The following is a 15,304-nucleotide window of genomic DNA, read 5'->3' on the forward strand; positions in this document are numbered from 1 at the left end:
TTAAATGTCATTTTTCATCATGGGTATATTCTATATTTCAGTGAAGTTCCCTACGACAAAAGTCTAATTCAGAGGTACCGTAAAGCTCTTGATACTGCTGTTAAAATTGCCACAGTGTACAATGTTCAGCCAATCAAAGGACGCACAATAATTTTCTGCGATATTGGAAAAGAAATGGAAATTCCATGTACAGCTGCAAGGGGACTAGGAAAACCGAGAATGGTATGTTTATAAGATAGATTTGTTTTGGTGATTAACTGCTATGAAATGATTTTGACATTATTAAAATACTTTACCAGGTTTCATTTTTGTTTGTTAGCAGATTCAATGGTTATAATGTTCAACTGAAGTAACAGACCCAGGTTTTTCACTATTAGATCCATTCTTGATCATTGAAATCAGACATTTTTTAAATGTTATTGTTTAGAATCTCCTGATCCAATGCATGTTGTAGGCCCCTATGATTAACATATCAAAGGTTCTCCTGATCCAACGCATGTTGTAGGCCCTATGATTAACATATCAAAGGTTCTCCTGATTCAGCGCATGTTGTAGGCCCCTATGATTAACATGTCAAAGGTTCTCCTCTGTTTGGGGAAGTATATGTTAAAGACACTTTGTATTTTATTTTAACCTGATTTTCATACTTATACTGATGGAAAGTAATTATGGATCACATGAACATTGACATCTAAGAGTGACTGTGACCAAACATTCATCCATGTGTACTTACACGATACATAGAAAATACTCCCCGAGTGTCTTGTGCAGGGCTCTAAATTATGGTAGCCCCACTCCCATGGCTAGTGATATTCAATGTTGGGCTAGTAAATAACTAATATCTCCATGCCCACTGGCTAGTGAAAACAAAAGTTGTCAAATGCTACTAATAAGTCTATTTCATAAATGTGAATATTCTGTCTCCCCCCCCCCCCCCCCCCCCCCTCCCATGTAAGAGTTTTTAAGCCTATATCTCTCTTTAGGTAACATATCTGAATATTCCTATTGGTAAAATTGTATTTACTTAAAGTAGGACAAGTAAATCTTTAAAATCACTGATCCCATGGCTAGTGGATTTTTTTTTATAATTCTAGAAGCCTGCTTGTGATATAATTTATCAGCACGAGTTGATAAAAGTATGAAATCCAAAGCTTGCTGATGATTTTTATACTTTTGTCAATGAGTGCTGATAAATTATGATATCACAAGACATGAGGGGGTGGGGGTATTCTTTTTATCATCGATTATCATGATTTTCATTTGCAACAATTGTAAACAATGTCAATAATATGGGTTGAATGTCACTATATTTTGCAGCGGTAGGCTCGTTAACTAGCAGAACAACAGTGGCGTGACTTCACTAATGATAGGTTTAGTGCTAAAACATACACAGTGACGTAACAAAAAGAAGCAATATCTCCTAGGAGAATATCACAGGAGATATCGCAAATTATAGTGCCAGCGATATCTCCTACAAAAGACTTTAATGGATGATATATTCGTTTATTCAGAAGAAGAGTCCTCATTGTGAACATTGTCAGTAAATGCATTAATCTGAAACCATCAACAAAGGATATATTTTTAAGTTGGTAGAATCAATTCATCCAAAATATATTTCAAAATTGTGAAACTTATTTATTAATTAATATATACTCAGCGTCACTATTGAAGGGTCACTCATGTTGTTAGTACTATACATGTTAATGATGCCTGTCCAACACACTAATTATCCATCCGTCCATCCGTCCGTCCGTCCGTCCGTCCGTCCGTCCGTTCGTCCGTCCATCCATCCATCCATCCATCCACCCTTCCTTCCATCCTTCCATTCTTCCATCCATCCAACCATTCATGTTTGCTATGTTTAATTTATTAGATGAATGAGGTTGCTGTTCTCCTGGGCTTAATGTGCAAATATTCGTGTGAGGAGTGTGAACTCATTGTATACGACGAGAAATTTTACACCAGCGTTGACATCACCAAAGGAACAATCCTCGACAACATGGACACTGTGTTGCATACACAGGTCAGTATTCTTTTACTTCTTGTTGGGGCGGGATCTAGATGATTGACGGATTGTTTATTTCTTGTATTGGTAGATCTTGGTCAGTGAAAGGCTGAGATGTGACAGGCCAAATATATATAGTTAGTATTGTATAGGATCAAGATCAGTATTTCTTATTAGGGGAGGGATCAAGATCAGTATTTCTTATTAGGGGAGGGATCAAGATCAGTATTTCTTATTAGGGGAGGGACCAAGATCAGTATTTCTTATTAGGGTTGGGATCAAGATCAATATTTCTTATTTGGGGCAAGATCAGTATTTCTTATTAGGGGAGGGATCTAGATCAGTATTTCTTATTAGGGGAGGGATCAAGATCAGTATTTCTTATTAGGGGAGGGATCAAGATCAGTATTTCTTATTAGGGGAGGGACCAAGATCAGTATTTCTTATTAGGGTTGGGATCAAGATCAATATTTCTTATTTGGGGCAAGATCAGTATTTCTTATTAGGGGAGGGATCTAGATCAGTATTTCTTATTAGGGGAGGGATCAAGATCGGTATTTCTTATTAGGGGAGGGATCAAGATCAGTATTTCTTATTAGGGGAGGGATCTAGATCAGTATTTCTTATTAGGGAAGGGATCTAGATCAGTATTTCTTATTAGGGGAGGGATCAAGATCAGTATTTCTTATTAAGGGAGGGATCTAGATCAGTATTTCTTATTAGGGATCAAGATCAGTATTTCTTATTAGGGGAGTGATCAAGATCAGTATTTCTTATTAGGGGAGGGATCAAGATCAGTATTTCTTATTAGGGGAGGGATCAAGATCAGTATTTCTTATTAGGGATCAAGATCAGTATTTCTTATTAGGGATCTAGATCAGTATTTCTTATTAGGAGCGGGATCAAGATAAGTATTTCTTATTAGGGGTGGGATCAAGATCAGTATTTCTTATCAGGGGAGGGATCAAGATCAGTATTTCTTATTAGGGGAGGTATCTAGATCGGTATTTCTTATTAGGGGAGGGATCAAGATCGGTGTTTCTTATTAGGGGAGGGATCAAGATCGGTATTTCTTATTAGGGAAGGGATCTAGATCGGTATTTCTTATTAGGGGAGGGATCAAGATCAGTATTTCTTATTAGGGGAGGGATCTAGATCAGTATTTCTTATTAGGGATCAAGATCAGTATTTCTTATTAGGGGAGTGATCAAGATCAGTATTTCTTATTAGGGGAGGGATCAAGATCGGTATTTCTTATTAGGGGAGGGATCAAGATCAGTATTTCTTATTAGGAGAGGGATCAAGATCAGTATTTCTTATTAGGGATCTAGATCAGTATTTCTTATTAGGGATCTAGATCAGTATTTCTTATTAGGGGCGGGATCAAGATCAGTATTTCTTATTAGGGGCGGGATCAAGATCAGTATTTCTTATTAGGGGCGGGATCAAGATCAGTATTTCTTATTAGGAGCGGGATCTAGATCAGTATTTCTTATTAGGGATCTAGATCAGTATTTCTTATTAGAGATCAAGATCAGTATTTCTTATTAGGCGCGGGATCAAGATCAGTATTTCTTATTAGGAGCGGGATCAAGATCAGTATTTCTTATTAGGGGAGGGATCAAGATCAGTATTTCTTATTAGGGGAGGGATCTAGATCAGTATTTCTTATTAGGGGAGGGATCAAGATCGGTATTTCTTATTAGGGGAGGGATCTAGATTGGTATTTCTTATTAGGGGAGGGATCAAGATCGGTATTTCTTATTAGGGGAGGGATCAAGATCGGTATTTCTTATTAGGGGAGGATCAAGATCGGTATTTCTTATTAGGGAAGGGATCTAGATCGGTATTTCTTATTAGGGGAGGGATCAAGATCGGTATTTCTTATTAGGGGAGGGATCAAGATCGGTATTTCTTATTAGGGGAGGGATCAAGATCGGTATTTCTTATTAGGGGAGGGATCTAGATCGGTATTTCTTATTAGGGGAGGGATCAAGATCGGTATTTCTTATTAGGGGAGGGATCTAGATCGGTATTTCTTATTAGGGGAGGGATCAAGATCGGTATTTCTTATTAGGGGAGGATCAAGATCGGTATTTCTTATTAGGGAAGGGATCTAGATCGGTATTTCTTATTAGAGGAGGGATCAAGATCGGTATTTCTTATTAGGGGAGGGATCAAGATCGGTATTTCTTATTAGGGGTGGGATCAAGATCAGTATTTCTTATTAGGGGAGGGATCAAGATCAGTATTTCTTATTAGGGATCAAGATCAGTATTTCTTATTAGGGATCTAGATCAGTATTTCTTATTAGGGGCGGGATCAAGATCAGTATTTCTTATTAGGGATCTAGATCAGTATTTCTTATTAGGGATCAAGATCAGTATTTATTATTAGGGATCAAGATCAGTATTTTTTATTAGGGGTGGGATCAAGATCAGTATTTCTTATTAGGGATCAAGATCAGTATTTCTTATTAGGGACCAAGATCAGTATTTCTTATTGGGGGCGGGACCAAGATCAGTATTTTTTATTAGTGGTGGGCTACAAATCAGTATTTCGTATTAATGGTAGAATAAAAATCAGTATTTCTTGCTAGTGCTAGGATAAAGATCAATATTTCTTATTATGGCAGGATCTAGATCAGTGATAGACTGAGATGTAATAGGCCCTAGGATTGATTCCCCTCAATAGGCTCATTATGTTTTTCCAATTCCAACCAGTGTGCCATGACTTGTTGTCAAATATGATAGTATGTGCTGTCCTGTCTGTGCAAAGTGCATTTAAAAGATTTGTAAGCAGAAGACAAATTCAGAAATATATCTTTTATTAAAAAACAAACATATTCAGTGTGTAAAGTCTACAGTTACTGAAATCCACATTTTGGGATGTTCCACCATAGAGTATCAAGTTGTGTTTCAATGTGACTTGGACTGTAATTAATGTAAACAAGTTGAAGAATCGTAAGCACGGGCGTAGGGAGCTGGGGGGGGGGGGGAGCAAGGGGCATGTGCCCCCCCACTTTTCAGATATTTTGCTTTATATTTGCTTTATAATAGTGTAAAAATGTGTAAATATAAAAGTGTGGAGCCCCCCACTTTTTGGCACCTTCCTACGCCACTGGTAAGTACAGTAGAATCTCGTTGGGTTGAACTCTGAAGGGTCGGATACACTGCAACAGAAACAAAGTCCCGAGTTACACTTACACAGTGTTGACCGAATGGTTGGGTCGAACTATCCGATGGGTCGAACACTTTCTCGAGCACCAATGGGGTTCGAGCCAACGGGATTCAATTGTACTTCAGTGGCTGTGAGACATGTTTATTATGTTTTATTATTTCAGATGAATAAGAAAGATAAATTGTCACAAGGAGTTCCGTATCAAGTTCTGGTTGATGTTCTCAGAGACAGAGTCCAGGTAATTTGTGAATTTGTGTCACAATCTTTAGAAGATGCCATTAACTTGGGTGGGGTTTGAGGGCATTTATATATAATTCACCTTTCAGCTTGGGTGGGGGGCAGGCAATGTATACTCTTTAGACTTAGGGGCCACCCCCCCCCCCCCCCCCCCACACACACACTTCCAACACCTATGTTTTTACAGGGTTCTCATATTCAAGCTGCTTACTAGAGTTATTACCAACTGTCATCAAGGTTTTATTTGCCTAATTTCTGTAATTCACTGTATTTTTCCTCCATCCGTCTGTCCATCCATCTATCCGTCTTTCCCACATACAATTTTCAGAATGTTTTTTTTCACAATACCTCAAGATATTGAACTGTAAATTTGTGTATAGCTTTATTATGTTTTGTTACAAATCAGGTTTAATTTTCATGTTGATTTACCCATTTTTCAGAGAGTTATGGCCCTTGAATTTAGGAGATTTGAAAATTTGTTGTGCCTGGTAGGTGACCTGTATTGCTTTAGCAGTACTGCCAGAATGCTTGTTACACCTGTGGTAAAACATTACCAAGTGTATCACTACATGTTGAGACTTGTGTTTCAGGTGGATAATCTGATCATCCTCAGTGGGGGAGTCGACCCAGACAGTGACAAGGGCCGAGTTATGTCTGACTTCCTTAAAGTCTACCGCAGAATTGTCAATCCCAACATGCTCTATGTCAGTGTATCCTTTGCTGGCAGGAATTGTGGGTAAGTCATGTAATAAAAGCCTGTAATAATAATAATATTATGTTCTGTTTCAAACATCTGAAGATATGGAATTTGTTTTTCTCTTGTTGGGGATTTAGTGTGCAGAAATAACCACTAGTAATTTCATTCTGTTGTTAACGTAATAAGTAATTTAATATATAAATATTTTAATGAGCTTGAATATGCTAATGGTTTTACTGTTCAGATTTAATTACAAACCTAATATGGACTTAATGTTTTATTTGTAGGTTTACTGAGAGTATTAAGCCAGAACATGACAATGATATCTACATCTCTGGATACAGTGACCAGATACTGAGGTATGTCTAACCTCATGCCAATGAATGAATGAATGAATATTTAATGACACCCCAACACAAAACTGGGATCGATCCCCATCGACAGGCCCATTGGGCTATTTCTCGCTCCATCCAGTGCACCACGACTGGTATATCAAAGGCCGTGGTATGTGTTATCCTGTCTATGGGATGGTGCATATAAAAGATCCCTTGCTGCTAATCGAAACGAGTAGCCCATAACGTGGCGACAGCAGGTTTTCACTCTCAACATCTGTGTGGTCCTTAACCATATGTCTGACGACATATAACCGTAAATAAAATGTGTTGAGTGTGTCATTAAATAAAACATTTCTTTCCTTTCTTCCTTCCGTAACACAAAAATACACATCAGCTATTGGGTGTCCTAAAAAGGTAAGTACAGTAGAATCTTGTTGGCTCAACCTCAGAACGGTGGATAATAAACACTGCAACGCTCAAACCAAAAACGAAGTCCCGAGTTTTTTGTTCGGTAAACCCTTATATTAACTGATGATGGGTCGAACACGTCCAGGGTCGAATATAAACCTTCATTATCGGTCCCATCTGTGTTAATAGCTATATTTCCCTCGAACTGGTTGTCCATCAAATATTAAATGGGAAACCACTGAAAAGGACCAACTATTGCTGCGCTTGCACAGTTGGTTATTACAACCTTCGGATTAGTTATTTAGGTGGAACGAACTATAGATGAATCAGGGAATCGCAACAATAGCCGTGCAATCCTTTTTTTATGTTGTTTGTTAGGCAGCTATCGGTAATGATCTTTCAAGTACAGCTAGTGTTACGGTAACTGTTAGATGAACCGTGATACCAATCCAACAGGTAGTGAACAAACAGGCCTCGACATAAAGTGTTACTTTGAACACGTCTGCATGACAAGTTTTAAATGAAACAATGGGCAAGTTAATCAGCTGTCATCACTTCAGCAACCACACATTTAATTAATACCATCAAGGGCTTCTGCATCACACAATCGGCGTAATTTCTAATAAATTCTTTCACTCAGATATTTTGCTATATAACACATTGATGAAATTTTAAAGTTTGCAGTTACCAAAATATGTATCTAATTCAACTTTCTAACTGATGTTACATAAATATCCGATGTTCCGTTCCGTTCCGTTCCGTTCCGTTCCGTTCCGTTCCGTTCCGTTCCGTTCCGTTCCGTTCCGTTCCCCTTCCCCTTCCCCTTCCCCTCCCCTCCCCCTCCCCTCCCCCCCCCCCCCCCCTGCCCTCCCCTCCCCCTCCCCTCCCCTCCCCTCCCCTCCCCTTCCTTTCCTTTCCTTTCCTTTCCTTTCCTTTCCTTTCCTTTCCTTTCCTATCTTGTACAGGGTTAGCTCTGGCACTCGCCAAATTATTTGCAATTGCAAATTTTGAAAGCAATTGGCGAATTTTATTTTAATTTCGCAAAATAATTTTTTTTAGAAAATAAGTGTTGATTTCTGCAATTTTTGAAGTTTAATAAACAATCTGGTGAAGTGTTTTGCTCACCCAGAGCTAGCCCTGGTGTATCACAATTACCAGTGAGTTAAAATGGTGCTGGGCTGTTGTTAAATAAACATTAAGTTCCTTAGCTTAAACACTGTGATAGAATATCGCTGAGCAAACATTCCTTTCTTTTACCCAGGTTTATCGCTGAAAGAGGTGACGGTGGACAGCTGATGCATGTGGAGAAGATTGACGAGGCGTTTGACTTAAAACCATTGCCAGTGTTCGCACTGGAGCAGATCCCCAAACCACAGACCAAGTTTAAGCCGGCCAAGCCACTACCGGTTACCATTCAGACTCCAAGGTGATTATAGAATTTCATCTAATGTTAAATCTGATTAATGTCTGGGCTAGTTGTTGATATTCACAAGTTAATAATTAGTTGTTAGTCATAAAAGAAATATAGGGGTTAGAAACAGGAGAGGGGTCTGGGGCCACCACCACCCAATTGAAAGGCGATCTAAATATGGATTGGAATGAATATATTCATATTTTTTAAAACTGACAGTTCACAAGAATGTAGCTTATAATTCACCTTCATGTAGAAATTGTTTTAATATGATGAGTTGATTATAAACATTCTAAATTGTTTTATAATAATATGATATATATATATATGATGTCACATTTAATAATTGGCCCCTCCATTTTGGCTTCCCCTGTTTCTGACATCGTCCTACGCCTATGAGAAAGACACATTAGTGTAGGTTTCCTGGTTTTGTTTATTACATTTTGAAACCATTGATCTTTTAACTTATTCCTCCCTTCTATAATCAGAAGAGAGAAGAAAACTTTAATTAAAAGACGTATGCACCATTTCTTAGTCATGGAATATGACATATTTTTTCTATTATGAATGTACTTTCAGATGGCGCACTGCTCGGGTTTTCATCTCATCCACATTTCGAGACATGCATGGTGAACGTGATCTTCTAACACGATTTGTATTTCCTGAACTGAGAGCAATGGCGAGAAAGCATTTCATCAATGTGTACGAAGTGGACCTTAGGTGGGGAGTCACTGAAGAAGAGACCAAGGAAAACAGGTAAAGTTGTGAATTGTGCAGATGTTTTACATTTAATATCCAGCCACAGGTAACGTTGTGTATTCTTAGAGGTTTTTTTTAAAATATCCATCCATAGGTAGTATTGTGTATTGTTCAGTTGTTTTACATTTAATATCATCCATGTATTAAATTGTGTATTGTCCAGCTGTTCTACATTTAATATCCATCCACAGTTAAAGTTGTGTATTGTCCAGCTGTTTTACATTTAATATCCATCCACAGGTAAAGTTGTGTATTGTCCAGCTGTTTTACATTTAATATTCATCCACAAGTAATATTGTGTATTGTTCAGTTGTTTTACATTTAATATCCATCCACAGGTAAAATTGTGTATTGTCCAGCTGTTCTACATTTAATATCCATCCACAGGTAAAATTGTGTATTGTCCAGCTGTTTTATATTTAATATCCATCCACAGGTAGTATTGTGTATTGTTCAGTTGTTTTACATTTAATATCATCCACATATAAAATTGTGTATTGTTCAGTTGTTTTACTTTTAATATCATATTATATTGTCTTGTTGTGAAGAGCGAAGAGCGAAAAAGAACATGGTCATTAGTGTTTACCATGAAAAAAACAAATAGACAGACACTCATGGACTAAATATGATTATTATTGTTAAGCTACAAAATCAACATGCACCATACATGAGATACCTACCAACTGTAAACTTGATTGCTTAAGTACAGAATCACTAACTTCAGACCTTTATTTATTATATCATAATTGTTTTCTTCTTTTGTTTTTTCTTTTCAGAACACTGGACTTGTGCTTACAAGAAGTGTCGAAATGCCAGTTCTTCATTGGCATTCTGGGAAGTCGTTATGGCTGGGTTCCGGAGAAGTACAGTGTTCCAGATACCCCTGAGTTCGACTGGGTGAGGGAATACCCCCCAGGGGCATCAGTCACAGAGCTGGAAATGCACTACGCTGCGCTGTTACGACCTGAAGACGTTCTCGAGAAGGCTTTCTTTTATATCAGAGATACCTCTTTCGAAAAGTATGTTGTTAACTTCATTATAGAGTTATTTTTGTGCTTGCATCCAATTAAGGCCAGTGGTAAAGCGCTCACTTGATGCACGGTCATTTTGGGATCGATCCCCATCGGTGGGCCCAATGAACTAATTCTCGTTCCTGCCAGTGCACCACGACTGGTATATCAAAGGCCGTGGTATGTACTATCCTGTCTGTGGGATGGTGCATATAAAAGATCCCTTGGTGCATTAGGAAAAATGTAGCAGGTTTCCTCTGATGATTATGTGTCATAATTACCAAATGTTTGACATCCAATAGCCGATGATTAATTAATTAATGTGATCTAGTGGTATCAATAGACAAAACAAATTTTAACTGGAATTAATTATTAGCCTGCAGTCTAACAAAAAAAGTAAGATTATAATCCATAATATGTGTCAAGTCCACAAGTCGAAATTTTCACCACCTCGGGTGTACTTTTTCTATCCCACATGGCCACATGTGATGGAGTCTCTTTCTCTCATCCATTCAGTAAATAAACTATTATTGTACACAAACAGAAAGATGGCTGAAAAAGTAACTTTTTTATTTGACCATTTTATCATAAATAAACTACATTATCATATTTACCCTGTTTGTTTCATGTGTTAAATACAATTTAACACTACAAATTAACAAGATAACTTTTATCATGAAGGTTTTAATAACAAAATATTAATTTAAAATTGTTGTCTGATGACCTCACATCATCATCATCTTGCTTTAATATACTCTTCAAAAGAAGAAACGCAAAACCACATTGTTGTAACATTTGGAGAATTGATTTAATTATTGAATGGTGAGTCCGATAATTACCAAATGTTGGAGGATTGTTCACAATTCACTCTAGTCCATTGTGAGTAAGTGATAGGACACACCACCAAGGTCAAGGTCATCTGGAGTCAATACCGGGTGTGGCCTCCGCGTGTGTTGACAACTGCCTGGCACCGCCTGCCCATTGAAGCAACCAGAGTACGGATGACGTCCCGGGGGATGGTGGCCCACTCGGCCTGCAAGGCTGCTGCCAGCTCAGGCAGGGTCTGGGGCTGTGGTTGTCGCTGTCGGAGGCGTCGGTCCAACTCGTCCCATAGATGCTCAATTGGGTTCAAATCCGGTGATATCGATGGCCAAGGAAGGACATTAATGTTGTTGTGCTGTAGGAAAGCCGTTGTGAGACGTGCTGTGTGAGGCCTGGCGTTGTCATGTTGGAACACTGCGTTGGCGTTGGCCATAACTGGAACGATATGTGGCCGGAGGATCTGGTCAATGTAGCCCTGTGCATTCAGGTTGCCCTGCACGTGGACCAGGTCAGTTCTGCCAGTGTGTGAGATGGCTGCCCACACCATGACACTACCCCCGCTGAATCTGTCCACTTCCTGCACGCAGTTTGCCGCATAACGTTCACCATGACACCTATACACGCGACATCTTCCATCATGACATCGGAGCAGAAATCGGGACTCGTCACTGAACCACACCTGTCTCCATCGCAGTTGAGGCCATTGTCGATGAATCTGGCACCACTGCAGTCGGAGTCGACGGTGTTGTGGTGTTAAGATGACACCTCGAACTGGACGTCTGGCACGAATTCCTACCTCACGTAGGCAGTTCCGTACGGTCTGGTCGGATATCCTGCGCAAACCTGGTATTGCTGCGGCTGTGGAGGTGGCAGTAGTCAATCGTTCCCGAAGGTGGCGTACCCGGATGTAGCGGTCCTGCCTGGGGGTAGTGACCCGTGGTCGACTGGATCTAGGGAGGTCACGTGTTGATCCATGTTGCTGGTAACGGTCCCACAGTCTGGAGATGGTGCTTGGGGACACATGGAATGCCCTGGCAACGGCCGTTCTGGATTCGCCTGCGTCTAGTCGGCCGATGGCATTGTTTCTCTGCGGTTCACTGAGACGTGGCATGTCCTGGATTGTCAACTGTCGGCCAGATACAGAGGCCAGGCAAGCGAACACCCTGCAGTTTTATACTGTCGGTGTTCATGTTGCACGTGCAGACAACGCACGTGCAGTGGTGACATGGTTTGCACGTGGCTGCGTTTTTGCGAATATTCACATTTTGAAACTTTATTTTACAGTAGCTGCGTTTTATCGAATGTAACCGTGGGAATGTGTTTGGGACATGCAATGACCTTATATTCACAAAGCATGAACCTTTAGGAAACATAAAATCGGAGTTATAACCCATTTGTACCCTTTTGCGTTTCTTTTTTTGAAGAGTATATGACATCAAGTATGTGATATTCAATATGGGATAGAAATTTCTTACATAGCTTTCTTTCATGTGATAGTTCTGTCCTATATAAGCTAAGGATGAAAGAATCGGCATTATTTTGTTTTAAAGATAGTTTTTTTTGATAATGTGTGTAGTGTAGATTTTAAGATTTATTTTTAAATATAGGCTAAAAAGTATACTATTGCTTTTGAACTATTTAAATGAACTTAAATCTTGGGTACCGTTAACATAATAACTCCAACTGCTTAAGTTGACCACAGTGGCGTACCGTGCCCCCTAACCAGTAGACCGTTGGCACTCCCCGTATGTCCCTTCCACCAGTCCAGAATATTGTGCCTAGGGCAACCACCTCAGTGGCCCCGCCCACACTACGCCACTGGTTAACCAGGATTGTTTAGTACGAGGAGCTATTAAGTTGACTTTATGTTTAATTTATATTTAGAAATATACCAAAAGAGTTCTGATATGATTGTTAAACAAGGTGATCTTTATGGTAGGTTGGACTGCGTATTAAACATTATAATGTTCAATTTATATTCAGAGATATACCAAAAGAATTTGAGTCAGACTTTCTGCCTGCGAATGAAGCAAGTGCAAAAAGGCTCAACAGGCTGAAGGACAGAGTGCGACACAGCGGTTTGGAGACCTTTGATGGGTATTCATTTTCATTTCAATTATTTTAATTTATTTTCATACTTATAACTAATCAAGGTTCATGCACCGTACAGTTCCCATGTTATGTTACCTTACCAAGTATCACAGTTACCATGTTAAAGTTACCTTACCATGTATCACAATTACCATGTTAAATTATCATACCATACATCAGTTACCATGTTAAAATACCATACCATATATCACAGTTACTATGTTACAGTTACCATAAAATGTATCGCAGTTACCATGTTACAGTTATTATACCATAGTTCACCGAAACCATTGTTTCACAGTTACCATACCATGGTTTACAGTTACTATACAGTGTGTTACAGTTATCATGCCATGTATCACAATTACCATGTGTTACAAATCACATCACAATTATGTGTTGGTTACCATGCCACATTTACCGAATTTACATACACTGAATCGCCACAAATGAAAACAGTATGTTAAATTGTCATTAAATAAACATTTCTCTCCTTTCTGTGACAAGACTGTTTAAAGGGCTGTGATTAAGAATTATAATATGTTCTGCTGTTCTTAGATATCCCTGTCAGTGGGGTGGAGTTGTCGACATGAAGCCGTTAGTTGCGCATCTTGATGAATTTGGATTACGAGTTCTGAACAACATGTGGACTGCGATACAGAAGCACTATCCAGATGAGGTATGTTTATCAATGATCAGAGTCGCTTATGTTTTCTGATTAAACACATTTGTGAGAAAAGGAAGAAAATGTGTTTTATTTAACGACGCACTCAACACATTTTATTTACGGTTATATGGTGTCAGACATATGGTTAAGGACCACACAGATATTGAGAGAGAAAACCCGCTGTCACCACTTCATGGGCTACTCTTTTTGATTAGCAGCAAGGGATCTTTTATATGCACCATCCCATAGAAAGGATAGCACATACCACGGCAGTTGATGTACCAGTCGTGGTGCACTGGCTGGAGCGAGAAATAGCCCAATGGGCCCACCGACGGGGATCGCTCCCAGACCAACCGCGCATCGAGCGAGCGCTTTACCACTGGGCCACGTCCCGCCCCCTCATTTGAGAGGACGAATTGTATTGGATTTCTACTAAATTATGAGATAGTAGAACCTGCGTTTTACCGTTAAGAGTAGGCTCTGTGGTGACAGTGAATTATCTGTATCACTGTCTTCTGTCTCACTGTCTTGACAGGGGTCTGACGTAGCCCAGTGGTAATGTGCTCGCTTGATGCGCAGTCGGTCTGGGATCTATCCCTGTCGGTGGGCCCATTGGGCTATTTGTCATTCCAACCAGTGCACCACGACTGGTACATCAAAGGCCATGGTATATGTTATCCTGTCTATGGGATGGTGCATATAAAAGATCCCTGGCTACTAATGGAAAAATGTAGCAGGTTTTCTTTCTTAGACCATATGTCAATATTACCAAATGTTTAACATGCAATAGCCGATGATTAATAAATCAATGTGCTCTTCAAGTGTCATTAAAAAAAACCCAAAACACTGTCTTGACAACGATTTCTGTTTTTTCTATCTATGCTGAAATATTAAATAATCCCTTTTTATTTCTTCCATTATGCATTAATTAAATTGTTTTGGAAGTTACTTATACATAACTGCATATTTTGGACAGACAGCCTCCCAACTTTGTGAATAAGCATGAATCCGTAAAATGGTGTATAAAAGTTTAACTCTTAATGTTTTCTAGGATGCAGTTTTGGATGAAGACGTTCACATAACGAAGCTGCATGAAGCTTTCGTTGACAACCGCAATGCACAGTTCATTGGTCGCAAGACACTGATCAAAGAATGCATCAAGACGATCTCTGACATGAAGACCGGGCTGTTGTGCCTGGCCGGGAAATCTGGCTGCGGAAAGTCTTCACTGGTGGTAAGAAGCCTACTTATACTGATGGAAAGAAAGTAGTGAACACATAAATAGTAACAGCAATTACTGACTGCAACAAAAACCTGTATCCACAGTATAAACCCCACCCACAGTATAAACCCTTACCCAAAGAATAAACCCACATCCACAGTATACTCTCATCTACAGTATAAACCCTCATCCACAGTATAAACCCTCATCCACAGTATAAACCCTCATCTACAGTATAAACCCTCATCTACAGTATAAACCTTCATCCACAGTATAACCCTCATCCACGGTATTAAAACCTTCATCTACATTATAAAACCCTCATCCACAGTATAAAACCCACATCCAAAGTATAAACCTTATCCACAGTATAAAACCCACATCCACAGTATAAACCCTCATCCACAGTATAAGCCCTCATCCACAGTATAAGCCCTCATCCACAGTATAAAACCCACAT

General features: G+C 39.3%; 1 protein-coding gene across 1 annotated transcript in view; it reads left to right on the forward strand.

Annotated features, from left to right (window-relative positions):
- The window catches only part of LOC121383581 (telomerase protein component 1-like), an 86,939-nt gene that overhangs the window by 16,626 nt on the left and 55,009 nt on the right, over positions 1–15,304 (forward strand). Inside the window, exons 12-22 of the mRNA XM_041513670.1 lie at positions 42–222; positions 1,874–2,023; positions 5,349–5,423; positions 6,013–6,158; positions 6,407–6,478; positions 8,124–8,288; positions 8,853–9,029; positions 9,809–10,051; positions 12,848–12,961; positions 13,514–13,634; positions 14,674–14,856. Of these exons, the coding sequence (XP_041369604.1) occupies positions 42–222; positions 1,874–2,023; positions 5,349–5,423; positions 6,013–6,158; positions 6,407–6,478; positions 8,124–8,288; positions 8,853–9,029; positions 9,809–10,051; positions 12,848–12,961; positions 13,514–13,634; positions 14,674–14,856 (1,627 nt within the window). The remainder of the gene's footprint in view (positions 1–41; positions 223–1,873; positions 2,024–5,348; positions 5,424–6,012; positions 6,159–6,406; positions 6,479–8,123; positions 8,289–8,852; positions 9,030–9,808; positions 10,052–12,847; positions 12,962–13,513; positions 13,635–14,673; positions 14,857–15,304) is intronic.

This window comes from Gigantopelta aegis, chromosome 10, assembly GCF_016097555.1.
Source record: "Gigantopelta aegis isolate Gae_Host chromosome 10, Gae_host_genome, whole genome shotgun sequence".
Lineage (NCBI taxonomy): Eukaryota > Metazoa > Mollusca > Gastropoda > Neomphalida > Peltospiridae > Gigantopelta > Gigantopelta aegis.